The following is a 17,980-nucleotide window of genomic DNA, read 5'->3' on the forward strand; positions in this document are numbered from 1 at the left end:
AAGAATACAGCTTAAGTTATCTCAAATCAATTAAATATACTTGTTACCCGAATTAATTCACATCATATAAATTACCAAGTACTTAATACTTCTTTTCAGTTATTGAAACGAGTGACCTTGCCTGGTCTGTGCCAGGTTTCAGCTGAAGCATTTTCAATAGAAAGATTTCCCATGGCAACTGCCAGGAAATTGCGGAAACTTGTCTATCCGACTTATTATATCTCTGATATATATTTATTAGTCAAAATAAATAAGTAGTGCAAAAATAAAAAGAAGAAAAAGTAGTGGGGTAGTGTTCATGAAAGTGTTGTCCATTCAGAAATCGGATGGCAGAGAGGAAGATGTTGCTGAATCATTGGGTAAGCGTCTTCATGATCCGTACCTCCTTCCTGATAGTAGCAACGAAAACAGGACATGTCCTGGGTGAAGAAGGTCCTCAATGATGAATGCTGCCTTTTTGAGGCATTACTTCTTGAATATATCCTGGATACAATGGAGGCTAGTGCCCATGATGGACCTGACTATGTTTACAACTCTCTGCAGCTTATATCAATCCTGTGTATCCTTATATCCCATCCAAACCAGCTGGTGATGCAGGCAGTTAAAATGTCCAGCATGGTACATCTGTAGAAATTAGGTTGATGCCTTCTTATTAAAGCTTTATTCAAGGTATGTTATCTGCATCTGTAACAAGCCAGGATATTCCAAACCTTTCATGAACTGGGTTCCTCAGCTCTAAACTTTATCTTGTACTTGATGTGGCTACAATCCCATTATTAATCATATTTTTGTTACATATATTTTTGAGAAGTGAAAGCTAATCCAAAACTTAGCTCAAATGTAATCATAGAGGATTACATCTGAAATACAGTGGGCATCTCTTCATCTTTCATTTCTTCACAGGAGTAATGGTTCTGAGATTAACATTGAAAATTTTGTATCTGGTTATTTCAGTAACAATGGAAGAATTCTCTGCTTTATGAAATAGATTAATTTCTGCAAAACTTCCCATGTTATGAAATGTAATGAAATAAAAAAAGAGTGAAATGCACTGGGAATTTTGATACAGTGCATTCCCAAGAGCAGAGTCGTGCACTGTTTATTGTAACAAAGAATGTGGTACATTCATAAAATGAAGGAAGAGCCCCAAAGAAACACCAGCATTGCAGACATTCCTAAGTTGAACATTTGTAAATTGAAGAATACCTGTTAAGTGCATTTCTATGTGTTTTGTCACCTCTATAATCCTAACCTATTTTTTGAAGTGTGTTGCCAAAATTCCAAAACATTCTACTTGAACGTAAAATAAAGTAGAATACAGCTTTTATTGATTTTTTTAAACAGCTTTATTTTGAAAGTAGGTAATTGTTCCATTTGTTGACTTTTCATTTCAACAGTTAACATTACAGAACAGATATTATAGCCAGTACTCTGATGTAGGAAAGGAAAATGTTGAATATGTTAGGGCAAGTTCCCCAAGTTTGTGTAATTGCATGTGTCATTTCCTGACATATTGCAGCTCTGAGGAGCTTTTCCCATCAGCACTGGATGCTAAAAATTCTGGCACACCATTTTCTGACCAATAGTCATAAATTTACATGCTTTGCAAATCCCCATTTCAACTATCCACAGCCAATGGATGAAACTTCTCCAGTGGGACAAAGCTTGAAAATTACTTTGTAAAAACTTTCTTAAAATTTTTAAGTAGTTGATAATTAGTCATTTCCTTCTAATCAACACAAAGTGCTTGATGTGTTCTCACTGGGAAGTAGCTGTTGCAATAGTCAGGTTGATGATTATTTTAAATCCTTGGCAAGTTCTTTATTGGCCTTATTCTACAGAGAAGGTTTCCAGTTTTTTTTTATTTGCACATAGTTAAAAAGTCTGACAATGGTGACATAGACCCAGTCTTCCTCCCTTGCCTAAAAATGGTGACCTTTACCTTCATAACTGGGCTGAAGTACAGAACTCTGAGTGATGGCAGGAATTTTGAACTTGCACATAGCTGATTGCTGGTGTATGGACTGCCTGTTGGACTCTTCATGAAATCTAGCAGGGGAGCCCAAACTTCTGCAGATTTCCCAGCATTTAGCCTGGGAATTTTGCCTCCAGCACATGTGCCAGGTTAACCTGGAAAAATTCCAGCAAGACCATTGATTTCAATTAGAGGCAACCACTGGGGAAAGAAATATAATTATCAGATCATTTTCATTAGTTGAGATGATTTGAATGTACTTAATTTTTCATAGTGTATTTAATACTATTATTTTCCATATTAATTTTTTTGAGAGTTTTTGCCTTTGTGTATTTTTGAATGTTCAGCAAAGGCAGAGACTTTATAATCAAAGTTTCTGATAGCAGTGGCAGCTGAGAAGAACCTTGTCAGGCACTGTAAGGAATTCTAGAAGTAGAACCAGTCAGCTCAGTGGAAGGAGCACTCTGTTGCGGGTCCTTGCTGACCTATTGACAAAGAATAAAAAGGTGAGAGTTGACATTGGACCACTGGAAAATGATGCTGGTGACATAGTAATGGAGGACAAAGAAATGGCAGATGAACATAAAGAGTACTTTGCACCTGTCTTCACTGTGGAAGACACAGGCAGTGTGCCAGAGGTTTGTGAGTGTCAGAGAAGAGGAGTGAGTGCCATCGCTATTACAAAGGAAAAAAATATGAAGCAAACTCAAAGTTCTTAAGGTAGATAAGTCACATAGACCAGATGGACTACCCCAGAGTCCTGAGAGAGGTTGCTGAAGAGATCACGGATACGTTGGTCGTAATCTTTCAAGAATCATGTGATTCTGGCATGGTCCCAGAGGACTGGAAGATTGCAATTGTCACTCCACTCTTTGAGAAGAAAGGAGGAAGGCAAAAGAAAGGCAATTTTATGCCAGTTAGCCTAACCTCAGTGGTTGGGAAAGTGTTGGACTCTGTTATTAAGGATGACGTTTTGAGGTTCTTGGAGACTAATGATAAAATAAGTCAAAGTCAGCATTTTTTCTGTGAAGGGAAATCTTGCCTGACAAATCTGTTAGAGTTCTTCGAGAAAGTAACAAGCAGGGTAGACAAAAGAGAGGCAGTGGATGTCACCTACTTGGAGTTTCAGAAGGTGTTTGATAAAGTGCCACACATGAGGCTGCTTAACAAGATAAAATCCTATGGTGTTACTGGCATGAATAGCAGAAAGCTGACAGACAGGAGGCAGTGAGTAGAAGTAAAAGGGGCCTTTAATGGTTGGCTGCCGGTGACTAATAGTATTCTTCAGGGGTTAGCATTAGGACAACTACTTTTCCCATTGTTTGCCAATGATTTAGGTAATGGAATTGATGGCTTTGTGACAAAGTTTGCGGATGATACAAAGGTAGGTGGAGGGGTAGATAGTGCTGAGGAAGCCATGCGATTGCAGCTGGACTTAGGCTACATCCACACTACGCCAGCTAAATCCGTAACCGAAGCTTTTTCTCTTCATTTTTACCCTCCGTCCACACTAAAACGGCGTTTTCGTCCCCCCAAAACGGAGCTTTTCAGAAACGCTTTCCAGGGTGGGTTATTTTTGAAAACGCTGCTTGGGCAGATCAGTGTGGACAGCGTAACCGGAGACTTCTGAAAACGCTATCAGACAGCAGCGCACTATTTCATTGTTTTCTTGAACGCAACCTAACAATTTCAGAACAGACGACAAAGAGACTGAAGCCAGAAGAGTTAGAAATGTACTCACCAAATACTTTGACCCATAACTTACTGAATAAATAAGTATACTCACTTTGCCCTGTTTTCTGTCCTTGCTCGTATGAAGGTGGTTTACCTATTTATGCAAGTACTTCTCTGACAATAGATGTGTAACAGCCTAATGTAACATTGTATGGAAATACAAAATAACACTGATGCAGACATGTTTTATACATTTAACAAGGTGCTTTATTAATGCAACAGAGTTAGTCAGTTTTTCAATGTTCGTCATCAGCCGGGTCATACTGTCATTGAACTTCCTGACGGTTGCCGCCGTACGCTCCAGTATTTTTTCTTATATAGTTTTAAGTTCTCCAACAGCTGTCCATCATTTTAAGTTTTTCTAGTCTGTAACTACACAAACGCGCACTTTTACGGCGAGATTTGACACCAAACATGTCGCTTGTTTTCAGTAGATGTGTCCTGCGCATGCGCAGGAGGAGGAGATTCACCAAAATCTCCGTTTCAGTGTGGATAGAGATATTTTCAAAAACGCATAGTGTGGACGCCTATCGTTTTTACTCGAAACCGGCGTTTTCAAAATTATCCGGTCTAGTGTGGATGTAGCCTTAGATGAGAACTTCAGGGGTGGAGGGGATCTCATTGAAACCTACCGAATGTTGAAAGGACTAAGCAGGGTGGGCATGGAGAGGTATCCAGAACTAGAGGGCACAACTTCAAAATTGAGGGGTGACCTTTTAGAACAGAGGTAAGGAGGAATTTTCTTAGTCAGAGAATCGTAAATCTGTGGAAGGCAGAAGTTGAGAGTCTCCTGATCGGTCAGGGCATCAAAGGATATGGCGAAAAGGCAGGTGTATGGGGTTGAGTGAGACCTGGGATTAGCCATGATGGAATGGCAGAGCAGACTCAGTTGGTTGATTGGCCTAATTCTGCACCTATGTTTTATGGTCTGAATTACTTCCCAGTCAAAGGTTATGCCCGTGAATCTACCTCAGTTTGAAATGGACATCTAGGACAGATAACCTGTCATCCTGGGTCTCTAATCTAGAGCAGCTATGGTATGCCTCCCTCCCTCTCTTTGAGAGATGACTGATATTAATAAAGGTGAATAAAAAGAGATGATGGAAATCTAAACTCAATGTAGAAAGTGATGGGAATACTCATTAGGCCAGGCTGCATCTGAGGAGAAAGAAAATGAGTTATTATTTCAGGTTGATTACTTCTTCATTTTCTCTGATGCTGCTTAATGTAGAGGCATAGAGTCAATCAGCAAAAGAACAGGCCCTTCGGCCCTCCTGCCCAAACTGGCCTTCAGTTACATATCTACTCCAATTCCACTTGCTCATCTATTGTGGGAACAAACAGTTTTCAATCTTCTCTACCTCATTGTGAAGAGTGCCTGCTTTCACCAGCCATTCAGGCAGTGCATTCCAGAGTATCATCTGCTTTCTTTCAGTTTTTAAAAAATTATCTTTGAATTAATGTCACTTCATTAATATTGTCTTGGGAAATGCAGCGTTTTGTAACTGTATTCTGGGAATTGTACAGTATTTGCTGTTATGCAGTGATATGCAGATTGGTGTAGGATCACTTTGAATTGCTTTAGGCTGTGGTTTTTATTCCATATATATTGGATTCCTGTGAATTGGGGCACATCAGAACCAGTACATTTTGGCTAAATGGTTAAACTAAGCAGCTGTCTCAATTAGCTGAAGTTTCATGGAAACTGTTAAAAACGTTTAAAAAAGACAAACTACCATTTAACTAAGTATCAAATTACGTATTTAAATAAATTAGAGCACTACCAAAACTACTACAGTACACTAAAATGGTGTATTAGCTCCTAATAACTATCGACGGAGGAATTCATTCAGCGTACACTGACATGTTGTTTTGATTGACTGGAAATGAACAAAATCAGCTAGTGGACTACCTTCAAAGAGTACTTTCGATGAATGCATCCTCCAAATCTTCATTTTATTTGTAACGTTTAAGATGATTGTCAACGCCCTCAAAATTCTTCATAGTTCCTAACTTGTCAAAGAAGTGAATTATTTAATTTTCACTCCCGGCCATTTCTGGAAGCACTAAGCCTGAATGCTTGAAACTACAGTGAGTAAAACAGTTCTGAATTGCCTTTCTGTTTGTTACTCACCAACTATCAGTGACAGAAATCACTGATTTTGAAACGGAAACATGCAAACGATGCTATTTAAAACTGTTCACTCTAAGCATGGTGCAGAGTCTCACAGCCAAACTATGTTAACGGAACAGATGCTAGTTGGAAGATGTTCAGCAACGATCTCCTGCCCCATTTAAGTGGTATGTTGCCCCAAGTAAATGAAGGGAATCCTGGCTATTTTCTTGATTCATTTTTGTTCTTTAAGAGTTATCCAAAATATTTGTTGCCCCAATTAACTGATGACCCAATTAACCAAACTTCACCATATTTGAAAGGTGAAATGCCACTTCTAAAATATAATGTGTGAGTATCAATGTGTATTTAACAATGGAGTTTAAGATATACAGTGACATTTTGTTCTGCCACTGTGGTTAATTGGAGATTAGAGTGAGAAAATAATCAAAAAGTTACAGTGCCAATGGAAAACATTTGGCCAACAGTGCCTGAGCTAGTCACGAAGGTGTCCTATGTAACCCATTAACTCTTTCAGTAAAGGATGTTATCTGACAGTTCCATCTTTAATTTTTGGTCATCAGTCATGGATTGCTTCCTCAATGTCCACTGAAGCAATTATATCAGTTCTACAGGATCACCATTGCAAATATTTGCTCTCCTTTGGAATTGGTATTCTGCCACTTACACGCATTTTTACCTTGCCTTCTATTCAGTGGCAAGTTTTGTGAAATTTCAGCAAAGAATTTTCAACCTTGAAATCAGCTTCGTGCCTTTTCTTTCCATCTTATCCTTAGTTTTTTTTAAATTTCACAGCATTAATATGAGCAGCATTTGCAGTTATATAGTGTGTTTTATGTGTTACAATACCCTGAAGTACTGTAAAGCAAAATTTAAATCACCTGGATACATTTAAAAAATTATTTCTGTATCCAGGCAATTAATTTATCCATAGGAAGGCGAAGTTGACCTTCTTCTACAATACTACCAACCCCTTACCGACCAGCTCTGATCCTTATGTAACTCTTATTTCCAAGATTAATAAAAAGACAAATCGTATTTTTATCCCATTTTACCTCAAAAAGTATTGTCACCAAGAGTACTTAATCTCACTGATGAGAAAGAGAGAATATCTCTCTTCCCTATTGAACTGTTCCCTATTGTCTTTACAGAACTGTTTTTCTGTATTTGTGGTATATATTAACAAAACTTCTGCCTTTTAATCTGACAGTCCAATTATCCAACATCTTGTACTTTAACACTGAGTAGTCATATCAACACAAACTGTAGCAGACACCAATTGATGTCTAATTAATTTAAAGATGGCTTGAATCCGTCAAAGACTCATTGTTATGGTCTGTGTACAGACAACAGATAGACATATTGCTTTTCAGTTGGCAGAGCTAATATGAGAACCAACTCATCTTTTGACTATTGCAACATCCATTGCATTTGGGCATCAGTCATCTCTCTGGTGCATCTATACTATAATAAGTCCCACTGCGTAACCTTTGCATGCAAGTGAATCAATCCATTTGCTTTCTATTTACCGGCTTTCTGCTTTTAGCATCTCCACTCTTCTGAACTGCTTTGAAACTAGCTGTACACCTATGGAGGAATTCAGCAGTAAAGAAAACACAAAATTATGGATGCAAATTTAGATCTAATATTGGTCAAGGCATTTCTTTTTCTAATTGCAATCTGTTTTTTTTATTTGCTACATGCAACACTTCATTTCTTGATTTCATTCTGATTAAGTTTCAATTGAATGCAAATATTGTAGTTTTCCATTAATCTTTTTGTTTCCTGTTGTTTTGCCGCCCAATATTGCCATCACTGAATTAGGCATGTTACGATTAAGCAAGAGTAGTGAATTTCTTTTGACCACATAGTCTGAACAAAAGCTTTCATTAAAAGCAGATTCATTTAGGAGGTGCCACTTACCCTGGTCAAGGCAGAAGTGTTGCAAAACATTTATTTCCAAATGTCAACTAAATTCCCAAGCCAATAACTAAATAAATGTCTACATTCACACGGAAACCTCAGTCTGAATCGAAATGTGTCCAGGATTGTTTGCTGAAATTATTTTTCACTTTTATTTTTTTCTCTCTCTCTGCTTACCCAGACGTTTACAAATAATTAAGTCAGTATGTCTTCCTTTAATTCTGAGGTAACGTGACACCAGTCTGGTTGAGGGAAGTATGCTTTGATGATGCTAGATTGGTTGTTGTCATGCAATGTTTTTCCAACTAAAAATATGGATACACCAAGAAATCAAGCAGGCTGAAAATTAATCTGTCTGTTACCAGCTTTGAAGTTTATGGAGAATGTTAATTACAATTTGAAAATTGATATGATTCAAGATTTATTACTAATATTTGTTGGGGTGTAGATACACATTTTCGAGTCAATTTTGCCCTTCTGTGGTGATGTACTATTTCAGGAAATGAGACTGCCAGTGACTCAACAGCATGACTGGTTTTACCTCCCACTTCCTGTGATTGTTTTATAGGCCTTCAAGACAGCACTAATGAGCTCCTATTGGTGCTTGGGGAAGGGTGATGTCATTGATGACTGGTGCAGATGTGACCTGAGCGCATTTGATGAGGATGGACTCCCAAGCTGCAGCCCATTACCTCAACCTGTGTATGTATACTAATCACAACACTAATTACCTTTGAGCAAGGTTTAACTAATACTGCAAATCCTAGTGACTATAAAGTTTCAGAAAATATCACCACCATTTGAACTTTCTGGCATAGTTGCTACAAACTTCAGAAAAAGCCAACAGGGTCAAGTGGAATATTACTTTAAGGATGTATTTTCCAATGTAATGTTAGTATTTTAAGCCATGTCCTTTAATTTATTATACCTTGTTTAGTATCTACTCTGTTCTTTACCATGACTTCAAACTGTGAAATCAGTAAGAAAGGGGCTTTATCCTTCATTCCTGCTTTGAAGGTGCAGCAGTAATGTGTTAGTTGCAAGTAATTTGTTCTTAAATGTCTCAGAAGTTATGTCCAAATGTACTTTCCTGTCTGGAAACATGAATATACTTTCTGAACCACTCAGGAAAGAATTGTAAAGCTTCAAGCAAGTGCTACAGCCAGGGACAAATATGAAAAGCATCAAACCTAAATGAATTTTTATTATCTACATATACATTGCTGTCAATGTGTCCCTGAGCACAGATATTTCATGTGATCCAGATCAATGTTGAAAGAGCATTGGAATCAATTACCTGGTTTTTAAAAAGGGTCAGTGATGATCTGGGATTGTTCAGTGTCAATGTACTCTTTTGTACCTGCATTCAGTGGTTCCAATATACATTCTCAAAAGTTTTCATTTCTTGGAGTATTTAACTTTTTACTGTTCTTGATTAGCTTACTTTCCACATGCTGTGGATTAAATAGGATCAATTTGATCAGAATGCTAAAGGTAAAACATAAATATTAAGACGGGGTAGGAAGTAGTTCAACTAGGTGCACTGGCAAGAAGTCTTCTCTAAGTCTGGTAGCACAGGAAGTTTGATGGGAAAGCAATAGGAAATAGTCTAGGATTGTAGTAAGTGAGAAGATAGAGACATGGATGATGCAAAGGCAGTAAAGGAAGGTAAACAACTTGTAGAAATAATACTGAAGTGTTAGTGTGCTGAGACGGTTGTTGAGTATGCTAAGGTGAAGACCATTCCATGTCAGTGATGCCTTACAGGCACTTTAGTTCAGAGAGAAATGTTGATGAGAACATTGAGAGAACTCCTTATTCTTTTTTACAACATGGCTTTGGGGGGGAAGAGGCAAAATAAATAAATGATTTATTGCGAGCAGACTCCTGCGATGTTGCTGAGATTTCTTGGTCAGTTTACTCTTTGCTGCCTGTCTGTAGCTGTCGAAATTTGACTGCAGGCAGAAGTGCTAATCTTCATCTAGAAGCAGCAAAGACCTGTGACTTGTGGAAGCATTTAACTTAACATATCTCGCAGCTGATGGGTCAAGTGAGCATAAATGAACAGCCTTAACCATCAGTTTGAGGTGTGATGGTGAGGGCGGCACAGTAGTGTAGTGGTTAGCACAATGTTTTGCGGTACAGGTGACCTGGGTTCAATTGCCGTGGCTGCCTGTAAGGAGTTTGTACGTTCTCCCCGTGATCACATGGGTTTCCTCCAGGTGTTCCAGTTTCCTCCCACAGTCCAAAGACATACCAGTTAATAGGTTAAATAGTCATTGTAAATTGTCCTGTGATTAGTGTAGGATTAAATTGTGCTGTATCTCAAGAAAAAAGAAAGAAATGGACAGAGTTTTTGACTTACCAGTGAATACTTTGTATGTTCTAGTTGAGGCCTGTCTCTTCGATATAATGGGTTGCTTAGCCTGCTCTTCGGTGAAATTTGTCCAATTCCACTATCATTTCCCATTTTAATTTAATGATATGTACTGGTATATCATGTAGTGCTGAAGTTCATTTTTAAATAGCTTTAAGTAATTACACAAATTTGGAGACGGGCTTTTATTAAAAAAGACTGTTGGATATAGTGGGGTTCCTGTAATCTAATTTCAATTTCTGCTTCTCATTAAAGGCAAGGCAGTTGGTCAAGTAGCTACTTCCCTATATATAAGCTGATTGCTGGAAATTGATGTAAAAATAATGACTAGGCTGGATTCTAAAATCCCACTGGAGCTTGAGGTGTTGCAAATGAATGGCTCAGCAGAGGAGGCACAGTAAGTTTTGGTGTTATTGCAATGAGGATACAAGAAGAAGAGCTTGTGGGTTAAAGTAAAATAGACACCCACCCTCTGAAAAGCAGTGGGCAGATGGAATAGAGTACAGAGCGTTTATTTGCAGCATGTGGAAAATTATGTATTATGCTTGAGGTGGTGTGTCAAGAAATGGAACCTGGTGCTCTCTAGTATGTGTCTCTGATTTCCTTTGTGCATTGAGAAGTGGTGTCTCAAGAAACCAAACTTTGCACTCCTTAAAGTTTTTCTCTGATTCTTCTTCATATCAAGGTTGAGACTCTCATCAAGTGTAGAACCATCAAGTACTATGATAGGCTTGGAATGGCAAGATGCTCAACCAGTTATAGGAACGAAGATAGCTGACTACGTCATCCACTATAAGAAACTGGACGACTATATTGACCCAAATCTTTATGCAGGTAAGTGGAGAATTTCTCAAGCAAATTTTTGCAGTTCAAAATTTTATGTCAAGAACTTTCTGGCTGGATGTTTACTAAATGAAGTTAATTGCAAATATTTTCTTTTGGAAGTACAAAAATAAGCAATACTGGAAGCTAGATACTGATTGGAATAGAATTATGGTATTTTAAATGTATTTCTGACTGTATTCATAACATGAGATTTGTAACATAAGCTGTTTTTGAAAGTCAGTGCATGAAATCAATAATGTGAAAACATTTTCCATTATACCTGTCATCATTTTGTTCTATTGCACTTAATCTTCACTGCTCAAGAGGGCACTGATGATGACAGCCACTGCCAGAGATGCCACTTAAAACAAAAAATAATATCCATAGGCATGTTTGTGAGGAATGATCCCTCAACCATGCTATCACACCTACAATAAATCAAAGCACACAGTCCATGTATACAACATTTCTTAATGAAATAGTTAATTTCCTTTGTGGCTGGCTTACATTGTTGAAAACACTTGTATATCATGTTCTCTCTCTTTTTCTCTCATTATGGAGAGAAGTGAGTGACAAGTGGTTTTGTACTAAACAGTGGCCACGAGTCAGTTGGGATAATGTTAATTTGCCAGCTATCGTGGGTTGGTGAGAGGATTCTTCTCAAATTTGTGAACATATTTGATTTTATATGTGTAGTAGATATGTTGTCTCTATGTTTTTATAGGCATGTGATCATCATACACTAACTGTGCCTGTGAGTTTTTCTATAGTACGATATACTGTAAAGACTAATCCTGCTTTTGTTTTTGCTCGAAAGAAGATAAAACACCAGATTGAGATTCCAGTCGTAAAAAAAAATGACTCATGGACCTCAATTTTTTTGTGAAATTTTGTTGCGTTCTTGTGAAATTTTCAGCCTTTTGTTTAGGTTGACAGAGCTCCAAGTGCTGCTGGCATACAATTGGCATAAAGGAAAAGCCATCTGCAAGCCAAAGCACTCCTCCCTATTCAATACCTGTTAGATTGTGATCACATTGTACCTTCAGTTCATACCTGCATTTCTAAGCAATATCCTTACTTTTACTTTTGTGAAAAAAAATGCCTGGGGAAACTACAGACTCTCAGCCCTCACAGTGTGCCCTGTGTTAATGAAAATGCTCTGTTAAAACTGCTGGCCCATCAGATTTAACAGCAGGTTTTTAATTTCCCTGTTCCCGCTTGGAATGTATAGTTTATCCACCAGCCAGCCAGCAAAGAGGAAAATGTAAATCGAATAGAAAATGAAAAAAATAAAGTGTGATGGTTCAAAAAGCAGAGATCAGAGTATGTTCATTGCCATTGTTACTTTTGGACCAGTGAAGGGTGTAGTTCAAAAACATTTTCTGTTTGTGGTGCAAAAGATATGGATGGTCATATTAAGACCTTTGATTGTGAAATGACAGCTTGTTGAAAAATCGCTGCAGAGGTCCATTATCACACCATTACTACACACTTGCAAAGCTCCTGCAGGCAATTGTTAATCTGGCAAACAAGAGGAAATCTGCAGATGCTGCAAATCCGACACAACACACACAAAATGCTAGAGGAACTCAGCAGGCCAGGCAGCATCTATTCCATAAACCTGCTGAGTTCCTCCAGCAATTGCTAATCTGCTTTTGCTGGGTATCAGCAAGTGTGTCTTGATTCCTCATTACCAGTTCCCTGCAGAGATGCGTTAACATTGTGTTCCTCAGCAAATGCATGGGTGCAATTCGCCATCTTCACCACAGGGCTTCACTGATGCACAAAGCAGTTATTGGGGCTTGTAGCTCACATACATTTTGTTGTTGATGGGCATGTCTGGGTGGAACCATTGTTGCATTTACCTGTAGGGAAGGTGATAATCTCTCAGTATTGTGCAACATTCTAGGTGATTTAAAAACCCTCTATTGGGCAGCCTGCCATACAATGCTAGTCCCATCGTTATTGGTGTATGCAGAGAAGTGTTATTCCATAGTCTGAAGCAGGCAGAATGAGGTTAATTCCCTGCTTACTGAGCGTTTAGCAGGGGTGCATTATCCTTCATTATGTGCCAGTGCAGTAGTGTGTTAACCTGTTACTGAGCTCCCTCGGGGCTGCACGCTCCAATTGCTGGAGAAACTCAGCAGGCCAGGCAGCATCTATGGCGACACTTCGCCTTTGAGTCTGTTGGGTGTTCGGCCTCCTGCATATCGGTGGGATCTGACATAGATTGGGAGACTGCTTCGCCGAGCATCTATACTCCATCCACCAGAACAAGCGGGATCTCCCAGTGGCCACCCATTTTAATTCCACTTCCCATTCCCATTCCAATATGTCCAACCATGGCCTCCTCCACTGTCGAGATAAAGCCACACTTAGGTTGAAGGAACAATACCTTATATTCTGTTTGGGTAGCGTCCAACCTGATGGAATGAACATAGATTTCTCAAACTTCCAGCAATGTTTCACCCCCCTTCACCATTTCCCATCCCCTTGTCCCTCTCTCATGTTATTTCCTTGCCCTCCCATTGCCTCCGTCTGGTGCTTCTACCTCCCCTCCCAACCATTTTTTCTTCCCTCCATAGCCTTCTGTCTCTTTCACCAATCAACTTGCTCGCTTTTTGCTTCAGCCCTATCGCCTGGCATTTCTCTCTCCTCCCCCACCTTTCAAATCTACTCCTCAGCTCTTTTTCTCCAGTCCTGCCAAAGGATCTCGGCCCAAAACAGCGACTGTGCTTTTTTCCATAGATGCTGCCTGGCCTGCTGGATTCCTCCAGCATTTTGTGCGTGTGGATTGAATTTCCAGCATCTGCGAGCATTAATCCATCATGCAACATTAAAATTATCATTTTTCAAAGGTTATCCGGTTACCTGCTGTGTGGGTACTGATCTGTCGTAGCTGTTTCACTGCATTATTATATTGTAGTGACATGTTAATCTATGAATAATGTACTGCTTAATGAGTGTATTATTCTGCCATCACTTACTGCCTGTGAGGTTGAGTTAATCTACCAATTCTGGAGCTTGTAGGGAGAGAGGGAATAGAGTCAACACACCATTACTTGGTGCCACTATGGCAAATTTAACCTGTTGATAAAAGCACTGTGCATGGGTAAGTTAATCTCTTGTTATTGGGTAGGTGTAGGGGCAATTTAAACCTTCATGCCTTGCTTCCTTACCTGGTGCTTGCTTAGGTTTGGGAATCCATCAATACTGGGCTTCTGCAGGGCCATTTTGAAATGTCATTACTTCTGTTGGCAGTACCGAATGAGCACGTTAAAAAGGTCTTTATTGGCAGCCTGCAGCAGTGTAACAATCTCCCATCATTATCAGCACCCGAAGGACGGTGCTCCTCTGTCGTTACTGCCGTGATGCAGGAGGTGTCACTCTCTCTTCAGTGGACACCGTCAGGCATGTTAAACCCCCTTTACTGCATATCTGGGTTCATTAAAGCAAGTTTATTAACAGACCAGAGGGGTGCATTAGTTCATCATACCTGGCTTCTGCAGGGATGTGTTATTCATTATCTATTGGCAGCTGGCAGGTACGCACCATTCAATCATTACAGACACTGTAGAGGTGCATTATCTTTACTTTTAGCCAATTGAGGGAGGAAGCCTGATCTGTAGTTGCTGATACTTCCTGCAAGGTGCATTAACTGGTGCATGCTGGGAGTGATCTCCTGCCTGTTTGGATTAATCTGTCATATAATGGGCCCTGAAGTGGCTTCTTGATCCATTGTTTCTGGGGCTGTGGCAGAAGCATTAATTCATCACTAACGCAGCACATGCATGAGCAGGCAAATGCAATCTGCTTGGATGCAATAATGCATCATTGCCGGCAGCGTCTGTGTGGAACATTGATCCATTTCAGGTACATGGCGTGCTGTCATTGCTAGACACTTGCAGTGAACTGTTAAGCCATCACTGGGTTTCCATAAGAGATTTATTATTCCTGGTTCCATGCAAAGGTGCACTAAATCTTCATTTTTAGCTGTAAAATTGGTTCATTAATCTGTCCATGGGTCAATCCACAGTAGTGAGTGACCGCAGTGCAAGTTAATGCATTATTTTTGAACACTTTGAGATCACTGAGCAATTCAGGGGCACGTAAATTTGGTGATTCGGTGATGTGTTATGCATAACTACTGGATGCCTCAAGAGGTGAGTTAATCTATCAATACTGAGTGTATAAATCTGCCACAGCTGGGTGAATGTGGAGGTGTATCTTTCTAGCATTAGGAAGATACATTAATCCAACTTTGCTGGGGCGCTAGTCGAAGCTGTGTGAAGGCAGTGGTTTTCGACGAGTCATTACTCATTGTATATAAAATGGTGCTTTTATCTGTCATCCCAGAACACATGATGGTTGCATCGTTCCATCATCTCTCAGCTCATTCATGGAAGCATCAATCTATCAGTACCAGTTGCACCATTACAGGGCAATGGCAAAATCATGCTGCTCTTTTATTTGTCAGTGCATGCACCGGAGTATTAGTCCACAGATGATGAGAGACTCCAGGGCCCATTAATACATTATTATTTTACGGCTGCAAATACATACTAACCCACCAGTACTGTGCATCTACTGGGTCATATTAATCCAACGTTAATGTGCATCCATAGAAATTACCATCCTGAACGCCTGCAGGAACATGTTAATCCTGTGATAGTTATTCTGGAGCATGTTATTGCATTTACTGCTGAGTATCCATGCTATCTCATTAATCAGTCATTACTAGCAGCCTACATGAAAAGGGGAGGGTTCACTTATCTAGGTGCATGAATCCATTGCTACTGATTGCCTGCATTGGTTCCTTTAACTATTATACTGCAGGGTGTCATCAATCTATCAAAATGTGACATGCCAAGTACCATTCTGGCGGTATGTTTTCTCCTTGTAAAGTCAGTATTCCCAAGACCCAGTCTTGGTCATCTTCCTTCACGTGCTTTGCAAAGAAACATAACTGTAGCAGGTGAATCAGATCAGGTCACATGCAATGGAGAAGGAGCGAGAAGACTGCCGGCTGGAGACTACGTCATCTGCTTGTGGCTTCATGAGTGAGGAGGCATTATTCCAAGCTGTGGTCTAGGATTCCATAGGTCTCAAATGGTGGATTTGGCTGGGGAAGGGGATTATGCCAGACAATTGGGACACAAGATTGATGCCTGGGGACAGAGAATCAGGACCTGCAGCTTGGTGGGGCTCATGAATTACTGCTGGCATTCATAATGGAATAAGGCTGGGTGAATTGTTCACAGATTTTATGGTTGTTCTTTTGAAGTACTGATTTTAATCAATCTGCATTGCATTCAGTAGAACACTGCATTCACAATGGCCATAGGATTGATTTCGACGGTGCAAATCTACTGTGTTGCGCCAATGGCTTTGGGGCCACCTGGTAAAGGAAGCCATTGAATTAAAACTAGGGAAAAAGAATTTTAACAAAGATGAAGATCTCGCTCTAAGTAAGAACTGGAATTCGAGTGTAAACAAGGTGGGACAGGGAAAAACTGATTGATTGAGGACTAACCAGTCAGGAGGGAAGGACAATGGGGGTATATATACCACTAGACTAGACATACCCAGGCATCATCCCTGATGAAGATAGCAGAGTTTGTCATCGAATCTTGAGTAAGGTTGGCACCTGTACCCGGCTGGAAGCCTGGGAAGAGTCTATTCATCAAATGCACCAGAAAAGCACTAGATCCTTTTTCATTCAGCATACATTGCATCAAAGACACATACAACAAGTCACTCTGTGAAACTCAAAGTGTCTAGCCTAAAAAGGTCATTATTAGATTTCTTAATGTGACATAAGGAAATATCAATTGAGCTTTACTTTAAACTGCTTATTATTCTGAAAAACTTCAGTCTTTGGTAGCATCTACCCCATAAATTTTGTAAAATATTGTGATGTTCTGGGCAGAGGCGTGGTCGATAGCCTGTCCCTGCATTTCTAATGACCAGCACTGTTTACTGTTCTTGTGTTAAAATGCTTTTGTGGGATTATGGTGGGAAATTCCAGTTCAATTATTGTTACATTCTAGCTTAGGTTATACAGTTATTTGCTTGTGTATTTGTGGTTCACCCTAACCTTAACTGGGGTGTGTGATGGTCACTTCTCCCATCCAGTGAGACTGGTTGGGTTCACTCTCCAGGTCATGGTGCCCAGTCTGTTTTGTGTCTATCACAATAAAACCATTGTTGTGTGTAAGAGCTTCCTTGTCTGTCATTTTGGACAAAATGCTCGCCACAATATATTTAGTCTGTGATCTTCATGTGGGCAAGGATTTCATTACACCCTCATGTATTAGAAAATTAAAAACTCTGAATCTGAATCTAAAGGTTCAGGTTCTATCATTCCTCAATATGTTGATAAAACATTACAGAAGAACAAATTTACTCCATCCCTTGAGAACATTTGATGCAACTTAAATGAGTGATCTTCACTCTGGAAAGGTTTGCAATCAGCAGCAAAACTCCTTGTGTTTGACAGGCAAATAGAGAGAATTTTTTTGTCTGAACTTGTGCCCTGGTTGTAGAAATCTCATTTAAACAAGAAACTGAAAAATAGTTCTTGATTATTGGTTACAACACTAGCTCCAAAATAATCAGGTAATAAATGTGCTGATAAAAGACAGTCATTGCCCACATGGGCGAAACCCATTAGAATATAAAAACTAATCCTCATTCATTCAAATTTCCCAGTGTGACAGAATTGGTATTTACTTGAATCCGAATTACAATTAATGCATGGTTTGTTGGAGATCAGCATGGATTTCCAATTCTGATACATGCACACAAAATACTAGTGGAGCTCAGCAGGTCAGGCAGCATCCATGAACAAAATAAGCAGTAAGGATTTCAGGCTGAGACCCTCCATCAGAACTGGTGGGAGCACATACTGGGATATTTCCTGAAGATAATTAGGATAATAGTTGTGATATCCTACCACCATAAGGAATCTAAAATGACATATGAAGAGTAATCATCTGACCATGATACTAAT

General features: G+C 39.4%; 1 protein-coding gene across 5 annotated transcripts in view; it reads left to right on the plus strand.

Moving 5' to 3' along the window:
• The window catches only part of LOC140731037 (astrotactin-2-like), a 1,710,280-nt gene that overhangs the window by 1,265,654 nt on the left and 426,646 nt on the right, over positions 1-17,980 (plus strand). For all 5 annotated transcript variants that reach the window (XM_073052234.1, XM_073052229.1, XM_073052230.1 and 2 more), the window contains 2 exons: positions 8,335-8,468; positions 10,829-10,977. In XM_073052234.1, coding sequence (XP_072908335.1) covers positions 8,335-8,468; positions 10,829-10,977 — 283 coding nt within the window. The remainder of the gene's footprint in view (positions 1-8,334; positions 8,469-10,828; positions 10,978-17,980) is intronic.

The sequence above is a fragment of the Hemitrygon akajei genome, chromosome 7 (assembly GCF_048418815.1).
Source record: "Hemitrygon akajei chromosome 7, sHemAka1.3, whole genome shotgun sequence".
Classification (NCBI taxonomy): Eukaryota; Metazoa; Chordata; class Chondrichthyes; order Myliobatiformes; family Dasyatidae; genus Hemitrygon; species Hemitrygon akajei.